The sequence below is a fragment of the Oculina patagonica genome, chromosome 10, assembly GCF_052425735.1.
Source record: "Oculina patagonica isolate OP01 chromosome 10, crgOcupat, whole genome shotgun sequence".
NCBI lineage: Eukaryota > Metazoa > Cnidaria > Anthozoa > Scleractinia > Oculinidae > Oculina > Oculina patagonica.
In genome coordinates, this window is record NC_135767.1 from 11,659,896 (window position 1) to 11,675,177 (window position 15,282).

Below are 15,282 nucleotides of genomic sequence, written 5' to 3' on the forward strand. Positions count from 1 at the left end.
TTAGAAAATGCTGAAAAAAATATTCGCCATTAACGAAATAATGTTTTTTAAGGCCAAGGTGAGGAGTTTTTAGTGCTTCAATTTCAAAATGGTTTACAAGTAACTCGGAATTTGTCAGATTTTCAATTAGAGTTCAGTAGTTTTGCCCTCTTTGTTATAAACCGATCAACCTAAGTTCCCTTTGACAAATATTAATCTCTGCTTTTATAAGGTAAGAACTCGATGGCTGAAGTAGCTTCTCCAACTCCATTGCTCTCTTCACTTCAGACGGCTTCAAGTGAAATAAAAAAAGTGACGCGAACAATAAGTGTCGCGAACATAACATGACGCGAAAATTAAGTGAATCACATGTCAATAGTCAATAAGCAAAGTTTAGTTTCACTGAAGAAGGGAATTTTTAATGTAAAGAGAAGTTGTCGTCAATTGACTCAAAAACAGTAACTCACGTACAAGCATGACCTACTTGTAGACATTGTAAGAACTGCTCTGTTGTTGCTATTGGCGAGATTTAGTCCTGCCCTTGCGTTTTCGTTAATTTTTACAATATTGATCCCTTGATGAAGTCATTTTACTTAATTCAAGGGAATGTTAAATAATATTGCCAAGAAAATGTAAATTGTGTGCTTATTAAAAAACGCGAAATTAAAGTGATTCAAAATACAAAATTTTGGCAAAATCGCGAAATTTAAGTGTCGCGAAATATGTGCACTTTAAAATCGCGAAAATTTAATAAGCGCCCAGCCTCGAATAAGCGCCCATCCTCAAGGTCCAAAAATTTAATAGTCGAATAAATACGGTAATTAAAGGAATTAGCTCGACCATTTACCTGGGCAATCTGTGGTCGCACATTGCTGAGTCTGGGAACTACTGCCCTGGCAGCCCTGTATTTTCGACCTGCACGTGCGTGTGCGTATTTGAGATCCTCCTCCACAAGTCTGGCTGCAATCACTCCAGGCTCCCCACTTTGACCAGATTAATCTTCTATTGCCTAAAGCGGGTCGAGGTAAACGAAACGAGAGTAAGGGAGAATGGAATATTTAATATTTGGAAAAAGAATAGGTAAAAAGATCATTGTCAAAATCTATAATAGAGTTCTATTTTTAGTGGCAACACAGTTGTTAACAAAAAAAATTCAAGTGGGTACTTTCCGAATGTCCATAATAATGAACTCAAGTAAAAACGTTTTAGAAACAACACAGCACCTTTTGAATTTGAATATGAAATGGCTACATATGGGAAAAAAAGTTAGACCGTTGTCTTCATTCATTTTGTCTTATCAGGATTGAGTTTTTCTAGTTTTTTTCTACTTCCATATACGCGGAATTGAGCGATTTTGTAATTAGTTGAGAGATTATGTAAGTAGCTCCAAACTAATGCAACTGATAACCTTTGTTTACTCTCTGTTCCTCTAACCAGACAACTAAAATGCACGAGAAAAGAACGTCAGACAGCTTAAGAGGGCTTACCAATCTTGAAAACAGAAACTAGCCCAGGACCTCCAATGCCAAAGTAACACGAATTCAGTTGTTGTCTTTTACTGGTTATCGACAGCCCATCAGGACCCCAGGAGCATTGACCGTAATTTTTGATAGCAAAGTACGAGTACCCCCTTTTGACGCCTCCCTGTGCACAGGCTTGGATCACGTCACTCATATCAGGCAGTATTGACCAATCAGTTTTGTTTCTGCAGTCAAGGTATACTTTGTAGAACAATTGGTTATCGTCTGGCTCTTTGTAGCATCCCAGGTACGTAACGGGGAGTTCCCCTTTATAATAACCTAATAAAAAAAATACGTGTGCTATTGTTAATAAGGGAAAAGCAATGCATGTAGTTACTACCGGTCTGCAATTCCGATATCGATTTAATGACAAAACACCTTTCGTTCTTGAGACTTAAATTAATCACCCACGAAAAAGGAAATTACGTGCTTCTTCAAAGTTTCCGATCCATTCCCTGTATGGAAGCTCTTAATTGGTTTGCTCCTTGTGGAAAAATGAAACCAGGCAAAATTTTGGCCGTTTTGTCTTACCGTATTTACTCGAATAAGCGCCGCCCCCGAATAAGCGCCGCCCTCGAATAAGCGCCGCATTTGGGACAAAAAAGTTAATAAGCGCCGCAGTACCGATGCGGCGCTCGTTCGAGGAATTCCGTTTAACTTAAAACAGCACTACAAAACAACTCTAAAACAACAAAAGCGATGTTTTCCAGTTCTAAGTGATTGTTTTACTGCTTGCCCATTAGTTCTCTAAATGTTGTGAATTCCTAACTTTGCCAGGATAGCTAGCTCCACTTCTTTCATTAGCAAGAGATGAATACTGACAATCAAAAGACGCTATTTTCAATAATTGTTAAAGATAAGATTCTTGGTTGTGTCCACATTTTAAATAAGCGCCGCCCTCAAATAAGCGCCGCCCTCGAATAAGCGCCGCCCTCGAATGAGCGCCGCACTTGAGGCGCAAAAAACTTAATAAGCGCCGCGGCGCTTATTCGAGTAAATACGGTATTTGCATCGCCTTTACTGAGCGAGAATTTTAAGTGGTTATTATTAGAATACAATTTTGTCAAAGCAGAAGTCAATCAGTTTGAAGAGTAAAGAATGTTTTAAAATCTGGTAAAGCTCGAAATTTACTTTTTCTTATAACTACATGTATTATTTTTTCTGAGTAACAAAAAACACGTAAATGTAATCATATTGTCTTGAGAAATCATTTTTCCTAGCGTGATCTCTGAAATATTTGAAAATTATATCACGAGCTAAAAATACAAAATTACTACGCATTATATAAAAGTATCAGCTTTATAATACGGTCGTAACATCACGCGACATCATTTAATCGGGGAAAAAATGATAATATAACGAGCATTTTTGTTTTGTTTACAAATATTCGAGTTTGACAATGTTAACACAGAGACTGTGTTTTCGGCACTAGCTTGGCAATGAATTCGTGCGCTGAGTAAAACACCTGAAAAATGTAATATTATATAATAATAAATTTAATTAACTTTTTTCCGTACCTATTATTTATATTTGTCAGTGAATTACCTTTATATACGCTTTTGTTAAAAAAACGAATGACTGCTGTTTTTCTTGAATAAGAATAATACAATTGATCATCGATTATTGCAAAATGATGGCTACTCATCAAAAAACTTCAAGTCCTTGAATAGATGATTTAAATTCACTTTTGAAAGCTTGAGAAAAATAAGGTAATTTGTTCTTTTAATGAACTTAACTACTCAACATTTAAAATAGTCAAGTAAAAGACGTAGTCCTGGTAGACGTAGTCAATACAAAAGCACCTGAATAATAATTCGTAATATATCACATGTTTATAATGATAATGGATCCAGACAAAGGACCGAAAAAGGAGCAATGTTACACACTAACTCTGATTGTCTTTCTCGCATTCTCACTAGTAACAAACTTTTTTTCAATATATAAAAACGTTATACCTATTTCGTGGCAGACTTTTTAGTAGAGATGTAATTTTAATCCTCATCCTGTGGTTTTAAAAATATATTAATGATTTTTTTTGTGTGTGTGTGTGAGTGTGTGCTTCTTGGAACAATGCAAGAGGACTCTTCGTGATATAGGCTATGCGAACTCCTTTTCGTTCTTTTTTTACGATATCGGTGTGTTGTAAAAGAAAATAATTAGATTTGACGTAACAGTTCGTTATAGAATACAAAAAATCGGTTTTCCGGGTGAGTGTTGTATGTTTTTGCATTTTTTAGATGATAACAAAGAATTTGAATGAGGTGATAATTCATATTATTATACATTAGAATTACTTTGAAACATGTGATTGGTCGAGAGCATTCAGTCAATATACAGTAGCATGTGAACTTGACATGATAACCCAATATCTGCTGCAGATATTGAGTTATCATGTCGAGTTCAAAGTCCGCCTAGTTTCCAAGCCCCTCGTCCGTGTAGTGCTGACAAACTTTTGAAAATATGGCTGAGCGATTCGCCTCCGTTTCCGAAGAGGAATTGAAAGTTTTGATCGAGAATAAAGATTCTAAAAACACCAAGAGAACAACAAAAACAAGTGAAAAATTCTGAATGATTATTTGAGGGAGAAGAACCTGGAGGAACCACAAGATAAAACCGCTTTGGCCAATGTTCTGACGAAGTTTTACGCCGGCGCTAGAAAAAGTGATGGCAAATTGTTTGAAAACGTTTAATAAAACAATTATTGAATTCGGTTTTCGCATGATATCATGAATTATCAAAACCTCGTGTCTGTGTTATCTGCCTCAGCCTTCGGCTTCGGCAAATAACACAGACCTCGATTTTGATAATTCACGATATCATGCTCAACCTCATCCAATAATTGCTTATTAGCAGAAGCAATTCCAACAGTTTACAGCTTTTATAGTTAACAGTCATTTTAATTACGGCATCTCTTAATTTCAGTTATTTTATTCTTTCTTCAATTAACCAAGTTTAATTTGCGTGAGTGCTCGTGTATTAAAATGTTCCAGTCCACTGCACTAACTGTAGAAAGATCTAGGACCCTCATCTAGCGTCAAATCACAATAAATCAACGAAGGTTTCGAGATGCTTATATAACCTCTCAAGTGAAATAATAAAGATTGCACAAGCTGAAATGAAGTTCAACCTTCTTTTTTCTTTATTTCTTCATAATATGGAACATGTGTCACTAGCCAATACTACATTCGGTCTCTCTGATAAGTTGAACTTTCTGAGGAAAATTTAAAAGACAGTACCGGTAAATATGATTTACATCAGTAGTTCATAGATGAAAGGAAAGTCAAAAATAACAGTCCAATTTGAATTTAAAAGAAACCAATATTTAAGGGTTATAATGATAGTGTCTGACGCTATAAAAGATGTTTACGATTTATGAACAAACATGAAAACACGGAATGTTTTTCAAGCTTGCAAAAGTCACATTAAACATAGGAAGTTCTCTTGAGATGTAGAACACCGCCCATATAGACAAAGTTAATAGTTCTTACATCATTAATGACTGGGCAATGGAAGCATTGATTTAATTAAAGATCACATGCAAGAAAAATCATGAGCATTAATCCTTAAAATATTGTGGGTAGGTTTCTCCCTGTTCCGCGTCAATTAAGAGTACAGAGTACCAACTGATAAATAAAAAAATGGAGAGATTGCCAAAAAAAAAAACGGATGGAGTTTCGTTATTTTGTTGATAACAAGTAAAATTCTTAAGGAACTTGTTAACCACGCAAGAACGGAATTTTACGCTTTATTTGATAAGGCCAATATCCCGAGTGTACATGCACCTAACTTTCCCTCGATCATTCCCATAGAACATATGAAATACACTCCTACCTTGAGCCACGCTTAATAAGCACAGTGAAAAAAGAATTTCCGTGAGAAAGACAATTTTATTGCCTGTCATTTTATAAAACAAATCTGAAAGAAGATAGAAAGGATGATTAGAATTAAAACAATAAACTAAGGACAAGATTTTTTTAAAAAAATATAGTGACCTCATTTAATATTGAGTTTTAGGACGGTTCAACTAAAAGTCTGCCTATTGTCAAGGAGTTAACAAAGAGAAGAGAACAATGATAGTATGGAGACTTCAATATTCCATGAGAGGTCACATTTATTGAACAAATTTTTTATCAATGCTTTTGCTTCAGACCTTAACGATTGATGATCCGCGGACAATAGCATCGTCAGAACTTTTACTTTCTCCTTTTGAACACATTAATTAACTAACAACAGTAACAGTTGTAACCCTTCACTATCGACACTTGAGCCAACGCAGTTTTCTCCGATACCTGTGATAAAACTTTCTGTTTTTATCCACATACGTGTGAAAAACGAGTAAACATTCATACTATGAAAATCATCGAAACACGGCCAAAGGGTAGATAACTTCCCAGTTTCTCTTTAATTAAAACATTATCCACCTTCTAAAAATACAAAGAATTAAGGCTTTCAACAAACATTTCAGGTATTGTGATACATAAGGCTGTTATCGACTCAGTATTTTTGGTATTTTATACTTTCTAAAATTTTGGTTGTGAGGAATGCGTCCACTTCCTCATGTTTGGCATTGGTTTATACTTCGAGAGGTGCTACATCAGGGAGCCGTTATATCCCCAGGCTCCGCGCGCTCACTTTTAACTTCTCCCTATTTCCCAGCCCTTACGAAAAAAGAGACAGGCCTCTGCGGAGGAAAGAGTCTTATAAACATGATAAAAGACATAACTTACTGCACTGCACTTTTTCTTCTTTGATGAACCTCTTCTGCGTCAAGTCAGATCTCCGTTAGTAGTTGGTTCTCTGTTGAGAATGGGATACGATCTTAGACGTCCTCTCTTTTAAGGGGTCCTAATAAGCCAATTAGAAAACAAAAACGACAGCTGAAGGCTAACAGTTGACAAATGAGCCATAAAGGTAAACGCGATCATTGAGCAGAGGTTTCTAGCACCAAATTGTTGCCTAGAAACAGCATATGCCAAATGGCGTTTCTTCAGAGAAGGCAGAGTTTTCTTCATTTAAAATACCTCAAAATTATTTCTTATCAGATAAATGTTAGTTCCCGATTCTTTAGAGAAGTCTTAAGTTACAAAAAATAAAAACGTGACGGAATGAAATATTTTAATAAAAAAAATAGAAAATTGCTGACAGCTGACATTTGTCAAATGAGTGATTAAGGTACGTGCGATCACTGAGCAGAACTTGCTAGCGCCAGATTGTTGCCTAGAAACAGCGCAGGCCTAGTGGCGTTTCTCTATCACTGAGCAGAGCTTGCTAGCGCTGGAATAAAATTGTCTAAAAACCTCACTTGTAAGCCAAGCGGAGAGTTTTCTACATTAAAAAGCCTAAACATTATTTCTTTAAGCAAGATACCGCACTTTCTAATGGTTTACTGGCGTAATAAAACCATGCGGGATGTTGGAAGAGAATTCAGTGACTGGACAAGGAGAACACGAGAAAAGCTCTATAATAACAATCTTTTATTAGGAAGCTCCATCAGTAGAAGTGGTTTACATAGAGGTCCTAACACTGGATATATATTATATAATGATACAATTAAAATCAATAAATAAGAGCTAAAACCGAAATATATAAATATTTACAACATCGACACTACAAGGATTAAAAATACTTTATTATAAAAAGCAGAAAAAAGACACCTTTTAAAAAATTTGCAAACTTGCTGAGTTTCTTACAGTTCTCTATAACACATTTAAGTCTTTGAAACAGTGGTACCGCGAACGATGTTTTCCCCAATTGTATTTGATTTTGGGGAGCTTAATAGTTTCTTTATTGCGAGGATTGTAGGAGTACATGTCACTCTATCTTACAATGCCCAAAGAATGATTAAGTTGGCCATTAATACAATGGTATTCATATATACAACGATGTCATTTCCTACGTTCTTCGATATTCGGCCATCTCGAGACTGTTAATGCATCAGTGGATGAGGAGAGAAGTGATCTATCTAATATCAACTCAGCTGCCTTCTTTTGCAGAATTTGCAATTCATTCATTACTCAGACATTGTCCTTGTCACCCCAGACTAAATCAGCATAGTCAAAAATAGGTAGCATATAAGGTAAATAATACTTAATCCTACGTAAAAGACCAAGGTTCTTATTAACCTTAGATGAAATATATCAAACATGGTCGGACCATGTAAAAGTTGAGGACAACATAACTCCAAAATATTTAAAACTAGTCACAGAATTTATATCAGTGTCAAAAATAGATAATAAGAAAGAGGAAATACCAACAAGTTTCCTATTACTGCCTATAATCATTGATTTCGTCTTAGTAAGATTCAAAGTTAGCTTATTTCCAAGTAGCCACTGAACAACTTTCAAGACATCATCATTAAGTGCCTCTTCTAACAGATGTGGCTCCTTACCATAATAGTACCGGACCGTGTCATCAGAATACAAAGTCACCTCGCAATTAGCCATGTTCAAAACGAGCAGGGGACTGGGTACGAATATTCAATATCGATTGCACTGAAAAACTGGGCCCGTCATCTGAAAGAGCATCCAAAAATTAGTAAATCAACCAAATTTGAGAGTTCTTTGTTTAAACGCAAAGGCATGGAACTCTTTTAAAAATAGTTAAAATAAGAGAGCTTAGTATGGCTGGATGGACAGCTGTCCCTCCAATCCATACTAAGCTCTCTTATTTTAGCAATTTCTAAAAGTGAACCATACCTATGCGTTTGAACCAATAACTCTCAAATTTGGTTGAGTTACTAATTTTTGGATGCTCTTTCAGATGTCGGGCCCAGTTTTTCAGTGCAATCGATATTGAATATTCGTACCCAGTCCCCTGCTCGTTTTGAACATGGCTAATTATTTATAGCCAGAGGAAGATCATTAATATAAATCAAGAAGAGAAGCGGACCCAAAATACTCCCCTAAGGCACCCCAAAGGTCATTGGGAGAGGGTCAGACACAGCATCACTACAGGCAGTCCGCTGTTTACGATGACTCAGGTAAGACTTGAACCACTACAGGGTACTGTGCGAGACACCGATAGCCGACAACTTAGACAGCAAGATGTTATGGTCATCGGTATCGAATGCCTTGGTCATATCTAAGAAAACTGCCGTGCATAGCTCTCCACTCTCCATGTGCAATAGGACCTCATCTGCAAAACTGGTGAGAGCTGAAGTTGTAGACAGCTTGGGACGGAAGCCAAATTTTTGAGGTTAAGCTTGTAAATCATTAGCCTCCTTCGCAGACGTTCTCTGGGCTCGTCACGCGTTTCTTCCCCACGAATTTCTGTTATACGATAGGTGCTGATTGTTTTTTTCATAACAGAGGCAAACCACCGACGAACAGAAATGGTAGCTCGTTTAAGCAGACGTTCGTGGGACAAAAACTCGCGACGAGCCCAAAGAACGTCTAGGAAGGAGTTTGGTAAATAACGAGCGTTAGGCGAGTGATTTACATGCTTTTAGAGTATTCTTCCAACATCTCAAGTTGTTTTATTACGCCAGTAAACCCCTGGAAAGTGCGGTCTATTGCATTTATGGAATACTAAACTATAGAAAACGTTGCTCGAAGAAATAGAAATCTTGTTAAAATTTCGAGATCAACTTCTTGGTTATTGGTCGTTATTCTCAACACACTCATCGAATGACTCGGTCAGAAAATTAAAGCGGCTGAAAGAATAAGACACAGGTTCAGCTCCCCGCTTAGAATTTTACTGATCAACACGACAAAAAATTTTAAAAAGTAATAAGCTATAATAGTCAAATGAAAGGAAAGGAAAATGACAATCGGTTAAAAGCAGAAAATTTGTTCAATGTTTTAAAAGTACTTTCACGAGGTAATTGGCCGGAGTCATTCTTAATTCGCGAGAGTAAATGCACGAAAAGTTTGGAAATTTACACATTTCACAGACTGGCGAAATTTGGAATAGAGGTTAATTTGCCTGTATTGCTTCGTCGGTTATTTGCCGAATGACAGACTTTACAGAAAGCACTGAAAGGCGCTTTAAATCAATTCAAGTGCGTACGAGGACTCGGCGTTTATATAAAAGTCTGACTGCGCTTTAAATCAATTCAAGTGCGTACGAGGACTCGTATATATGAAGTCTATAAAGTTTCTGGTAAGCTTTTATCGTGCCCAGTTTGTAGTAGTATTTTTCTTGCATATAAGGTTTTCGAGTGAATGTTGAATGAGAAGATATCAATGCTATCAATATCATGCCAGGCCAGTGAAAGCGAAAATTGTTTTTTGTGTTTGTTTTCGTTTTTTTTCCTCAAGGTCCTTTGCTCTATTTTAATTAAGTACGGCGGGTGGAAAAATTCTTTTTTTTTGTTTTTTTTTTTTTGTTTGCAAAAACATTTATTGAACAGTTCAAAAAATAATTTACATTTAGTTACTATTTACAACCACGAATAAACAAAAGGACAGCTTAGATTACATTGACTTGTAAGTTACAGACTAAAATAAAGAAAAGGAAGAAAAAAAAAAAATTCAATACAAGAATGCAAAAGTCAAATAAGGGCTTCTATCTGGTAAGATTTTTTTTTTTTTTTTTTTTTTTTTGATAACATGGTTTGCCGGACAAATTGTAATACAAGTTTGTTTTTTACTTAGTTACATTTGTAGGAAATGGTTAGCTTACGTTTTATTTAAAGAATGATTTGTGATTTGCACGTACTCTTTTCAATAGATAGTTTACTTTTGAGGAAAGCAAGGAAGGCTTCGAAATAGTACTGTTCTTGTTCTCTTGAAGCAGAGTAGATGTAATACTTGGCGATTATCAGGCAGAGGTTTAAACCAAGTTGTTGGCCAAAGTTGTTTGTGAAGCCGTATATTATGGTTTTGTCGTTCAAGTCAATAAAATCGTCGTTTTTAACATTCCACCAGTGGGAAAAGGTTTGCCAGAAAGATTGCACGTCCGGGCAAGAAACAAAAAGATGTTGTAAGGTTTGTTTTTGCTCGCAGACATGACATTTATCATGTTGAATGATCTTATCTCTGAAAAGGGTTGCATTAGTTGGCAAGATATAATGTATAATTTTGAATTGGAATATAGCGAGCCTAATATCCTTGGTCACTTTAAAAGGAATGCTGTAGATAGTTTTAATAGTTTTCTTATCAAAGTTTGCTTGCCACATTCTTTGTTCTGCTGTGGGAGGTATGAATTTCAGCCCGATTTGAAGTTTCGAAGCTGATTTACATGAAAGCTTGTCTAAAGGAATTTTCTCTGCATATTCTAAACAAGTGGGTGCGTCGGTGTCAAGTTCTTTTAACAAGCGGATCCAGTTTTGGGGGATAGAGTTGCATAAGCCATAATAAGTAAGAAAATTTGTTTTGATGGCGAACTTGCGGCAAAATTTATCAAATGTCAGGAAGTTGTTTTCGTAGAAAATGTCTTTGATTTTGGTTATTCCTGCAGCATGCCAACTATGATAATAAACAGAGAAGCCTTCGATCTTAATAAACCGATTGTTCCACAGAATTTCATTGAGAATCTGTTCTTTGTTTGCTGGAGTATGATTATTTATGATTTGCCAAATGCTTAAGGCATCCTTATAAAATTGTATAGGTATATCTAGTTTGAGGTACTTTAAATCATAGTTGCATTCTAGTAGGAAAATACCTCCTACCTGTTTTAATAGTGTGAGAGGTATATGGCACCAGCTTGCATTTTCATTGCTTTCGTGCAGCCTTCTTACCCAAGTGACTTTCAGAGCGTTGTTCATTATTTCGAAATCTGGCAGATCTAAGCCACCCTTAACTTTCGGGCCTATCATGGTGGTATGTTTAATTTTAGGTTTGTTGTTCCAAACAAACTGAGTAATGGTTGCTTGAACTGAAGATTCAAATTCTCGGGGAAAAGTAAGTACCGATGTATTATAGACTAGCTTCGAGAGAGCGAGGCTTTTAAGAATGGTTATTTTACCGTACAACGTGAGGTTTCTTGATTGCCAAAGATTAAGAAGGTTCTTCATAGACAGTAGTTTTTGTTCAAAATTTTTTTTGAAAGCTTCAGCTTCGTCGTAAGAGAAATAGATTCCTAGTGCATATATCGGCTCTGAAGGCCAAGCTATATCAAAAGGTGTCGTGGCGTCCTTTCTCCGTGACCCTATCCACATTCCTTCAGTTTTGGACTTATTTATTTCTAGTCATGAAATCTCTTGAAAGGCGCGTAATGTTTCGAACAAGTTCTGCGCTGACAACGCGTCGGATACAAATGCAGTAGTGTCATCTGCATATTGTGATATTTTGTATTCTTTGTTATAAATTTGTATTCCTCTAATATTCTTATTATTCCTAACTGCGTTCGCTAAGATTTCTGCACAAAGTACAAACAAGATTCCAGATAAGGGACAGCCTTGTCTGACTCCTCTTTGTAAGCTGAAAAATTCGGAGGCATGTCCATTGTTGATAACACAGCTAGTAATGTCGGTATAGAAAGTTTTAATCCAGTCGCGAATTTGTGGCCCAAAGTTAAACGCTTCTAGAACTTTGGATAAAAACTGCCAATCAACCGAATCAAAGGCTTTTTTAAAATCGACGAATATTGCCATGCCTGGTATATTTTCTAAAGATGTTATTTTCATTATGTCTTGTATCAGCCTAATATTTTGGCCAATGTATCGCCCCTTGACGTAACCGGTTTGGTCGTCATGGATAAGTTTGGGGAGAAAGTTGGCGATTCTGCTTGCTATGGCCTTTGTTATTATTTTATAGTCAGTGTTTAATAAAGATATTGGTCTCCAGTTTTCTAAGTATAGCTTGTTTTTCCGCTTTTTTGGCACAACTTTGATAATTCCTTGTCTCTGAGTTATATTTAGACATTTGTGTATTAGAGGGTGGAAAAATTCGTTGTAGTTACGTTAGTAAAGTTTGCATTTCAATCGTTCATGAGAATCATATCTTCTTTTTTTGTCAACTGAAAGGGCAAAATAAAACATTAAACAAATGCTAAGCAATTCTTCGTCCTTACGCGACGTAGAGTGTAGTTACATAGTTACATTAGGTTTCCGACCAATCAGCGAGCGCGTCGTATCTCAGCTATATTCAGATAAAATTTAGTTCACGATGCTTTAGGTAAGTCTTAAGTTACAAAGAAGAAAAAACATGACGGTACGAAATATTTTTGTGAGAAAACAGGATGTAAGAAATTGAAAATTTGCAGCAATGAGAAATACGCACGAAAAATCGTCAAATGAGCTATTAATGTACGTGCGATCACTGAACAGAACTTGTTAGCGCCAGAATGTTGCCAAGAAACAGCGCATGCCTAGTGGTGTTTCTCTATCACTGAGCAGAGCTTGCTAGCGCTATAATATTACCTAAAAGCAGCACGTGCGTTTCTCGAGGGAAAGCAGAGTTTTCTTCATTCAAAAATAACATAAAAATTATTTCTTAGCACGTAAATTTTAGAAGAAAAGACGTAACGTTACGAAACATTTGAATGAGAAAACATAATAATAATATTAGAAGTTGAGATTACGATTACGCCATCGTTAGTTAGCTATCGCGCGCTGTGAATTTAATCCAAATATTGCAAATTTGATTGTGTTTTTTCCTGATTTTCCAAATAATAGGCCGTTACACGTTTTAACCTTTATAGGGTTCTGCTTAATTCGCTTCTAAATCAAAACACAATCGCGTTTCGTTTCTATGTTTAATATGACGTAAAACATCATACAAAGGACACTGACTGTCGTGTCAACAAGTAAATTGTTATCATGCACTCGACGAACGTGCTTATGCATTGATCGTGGCATTAGCGGCGCCTGCAACTGGTATATCATTCCATCGTACATTGAAATCCAAGCCTGCGACGTCATGGAACGTGCCATGGAGCTCAAACTCGTACAGGCTCTCGTCGGTCAATTTGTCGATGATATTTTGTGACTCTGGTATGTTCTGCTTCAGGAGATGCCAAAGCCAAGGACTTTCGCCCCGCTGACTGACCTGCTTCAGAAACTTGTAGAAGGGAACGGTTGACGTGCCGATGATGTACTTAAAGGTCGGTCGATCACCTGATCCTCGGTATGTCTCGTGGCAATGCGTGTTCTTTAATGCAGATTTTTACTGTACTTCATCCTGTGAAATCCCTAACCCTTTTGTAATTGTATACCCCCAGCCAGAAAAAGGTATCTAACCTCTTTCAAGAGTGGTAAAGTAGTTGGCATGGTCGTTCGTCAAAGTATTTTAACAGCTTAATGTCTCCGCAACATTATCATACAGTTTATTGAGTTGAGTTATCTTTTATTTTTCTTCTCACATAAATACATTAGTTTTGCATGGTATTGGTAATCATTCCAAAGCCCAACATGAGATAAGCCGCCAGGCCAAAAGACGCCATTCACAAGCTCTACACATTCCTGCCCGCCCTCCTCGTTGTTAGGTTGTTCCTCTGCCCAGTTCCTCTGCCCAGTTGATATAAGTTGGACTCGTACCATCTAACCAGACGAATTTCCCTTCCTTCTTTTTCTCCGTGAGTCCAATCCAAGCAGATCGGTTCATCTCATCAAATGGAATTTGCATGAATGTTTTCAGCAAGAAATCGTTTAGCTTTTCCGATTCGATTTTGACCGAGCGAGCCTCGACCTTTTTGCACGACTTTTCTGCATCCGGCCATGATTTCTTTTCTTGGAACAGTTTAAAGCATTTACCATCAAACAATTTCCACCCGTCATCACATCCTAAAAAAGAGAGAAGGAGCACGAAAAATGTTTGTTAATTTAATAAAGAAATATATTGAATACATAAATGCAAAACCAAGATAAAATGCACCGATTTAACAAATATTTAGGAAATGTAAAAGGCATTCCGTGTTTCTTTCTAGTTATAGGAACACGAGTGGACGTTTAGCGAAATCACTCTCCGATAATTCTGAAACACGAGCTGCAAATGTTCTAACAGTTTTCACGGAAGTTAACACAAATACGTATAAGCAATATATATTATTTGCTGCAAAACCAGTAACAGACGGTAATAGGCAAAAGCAACCCATTATTAGTTTGTAGGCATTGTAGCTCATTTCGTGGGCTTTCGACCAAGAAAAAGAAAGAACAAATGCATTGAATGACGATTTGAATTGGCCATCTTCCCTGCAGCCAAGTGTACTACAAAAACTGCTAAAATAACTGCAAGGAGCTTCATACTTGCACAAAATCTGCAAGATAAATAAATATATCAAAAGCTTATTTAGAACTGTACATTCGACACAAGTTTCAACGCTAATTTTCTCTGCAAATTTTTGTATTTTGTATTATTGTGTTGATTTCATACAATAACCTCCATTCAGCATGAAGATATAATATGCACGGATATTTTTCCAAGGACATTATCTATTCCGAAGAGCAAACAGTTTAAATAACAAAGCCTTAAAACTAATGTCTCTCAAAATTTGTGTTTGTCCAAAGACAAATGCCAGTGCATATTTTTTGAAGCCAAATGGGGGCTATTGTGTTGACTATTCTTAAGTAAGTATGTAAGTTGCCTTTATTTAAACACGATAAAGTTAAAAGCTTACAAGCTGGAGTCGTACAGAAGGCCACTCAATTTGGGAGTATCGTAAGGTGTTTCCAATTAGTTATGAATTTTTCGTTTTAAATTTTTAATTCAACTTGTATCTTTTGTGAAAGATACTAATGAAAGAAACTTTTGTGAAAGAAACTAACATCTCACTTTACATGTATCTTTTGTGTTACACATTTTTCCTAATTAATATTTTACCCAAATTTTGCGCAAACTCTGCCAGAATGAGGAATTCTACCGAGCAAAATACTCGCTACCAAGAAGTGCTGGAGTGTGTAAAG

At 36.4% G+C, this 15,282-nt stretch overlaps 2 protein-coding genes and 1 pseudogene across 2 annotated transcripts in view; all 3 read right to left on the reverse strand.

Annotated features, from left to right (window-relative positions):
- LOC144628471 (SCO-spondin-like) overlaps positions 1-15,282 on the reverse strand; it is a 32,150-nt gene that overhangs the window by 1,008 nt on the left and 15,860 nt on the right. The window lies entirely within an intron of this gene.
- On the reverse strand, positions 10-6,308 carry LOC144628544 (ectin-like). Its single transcript, XM_078486662.1, has 5 exons — positions 6,227-6,308; positions 5,331-5,414; positions 1,467-1,778; positions 827-988; positions 10-271 (listed from the first exon to the last, which is right to left on the reverse strand). The coding sequence occupies exons 2-5, from the start codon at positions 5,398-5,400 to the stop codon at positions 264-266; spliced, it is 552 nt and encodes a 183-aa protein (XP_078342788.1). The 5' UTR covers positions 5,401-5,414; positions 6,227-6,308; the 3' UTR covers positions 10-263.
- Positions 13,720-14,623, reverse strand: LOC144667235 (C-type lectin LmsL-like; annotated as a pseudogene).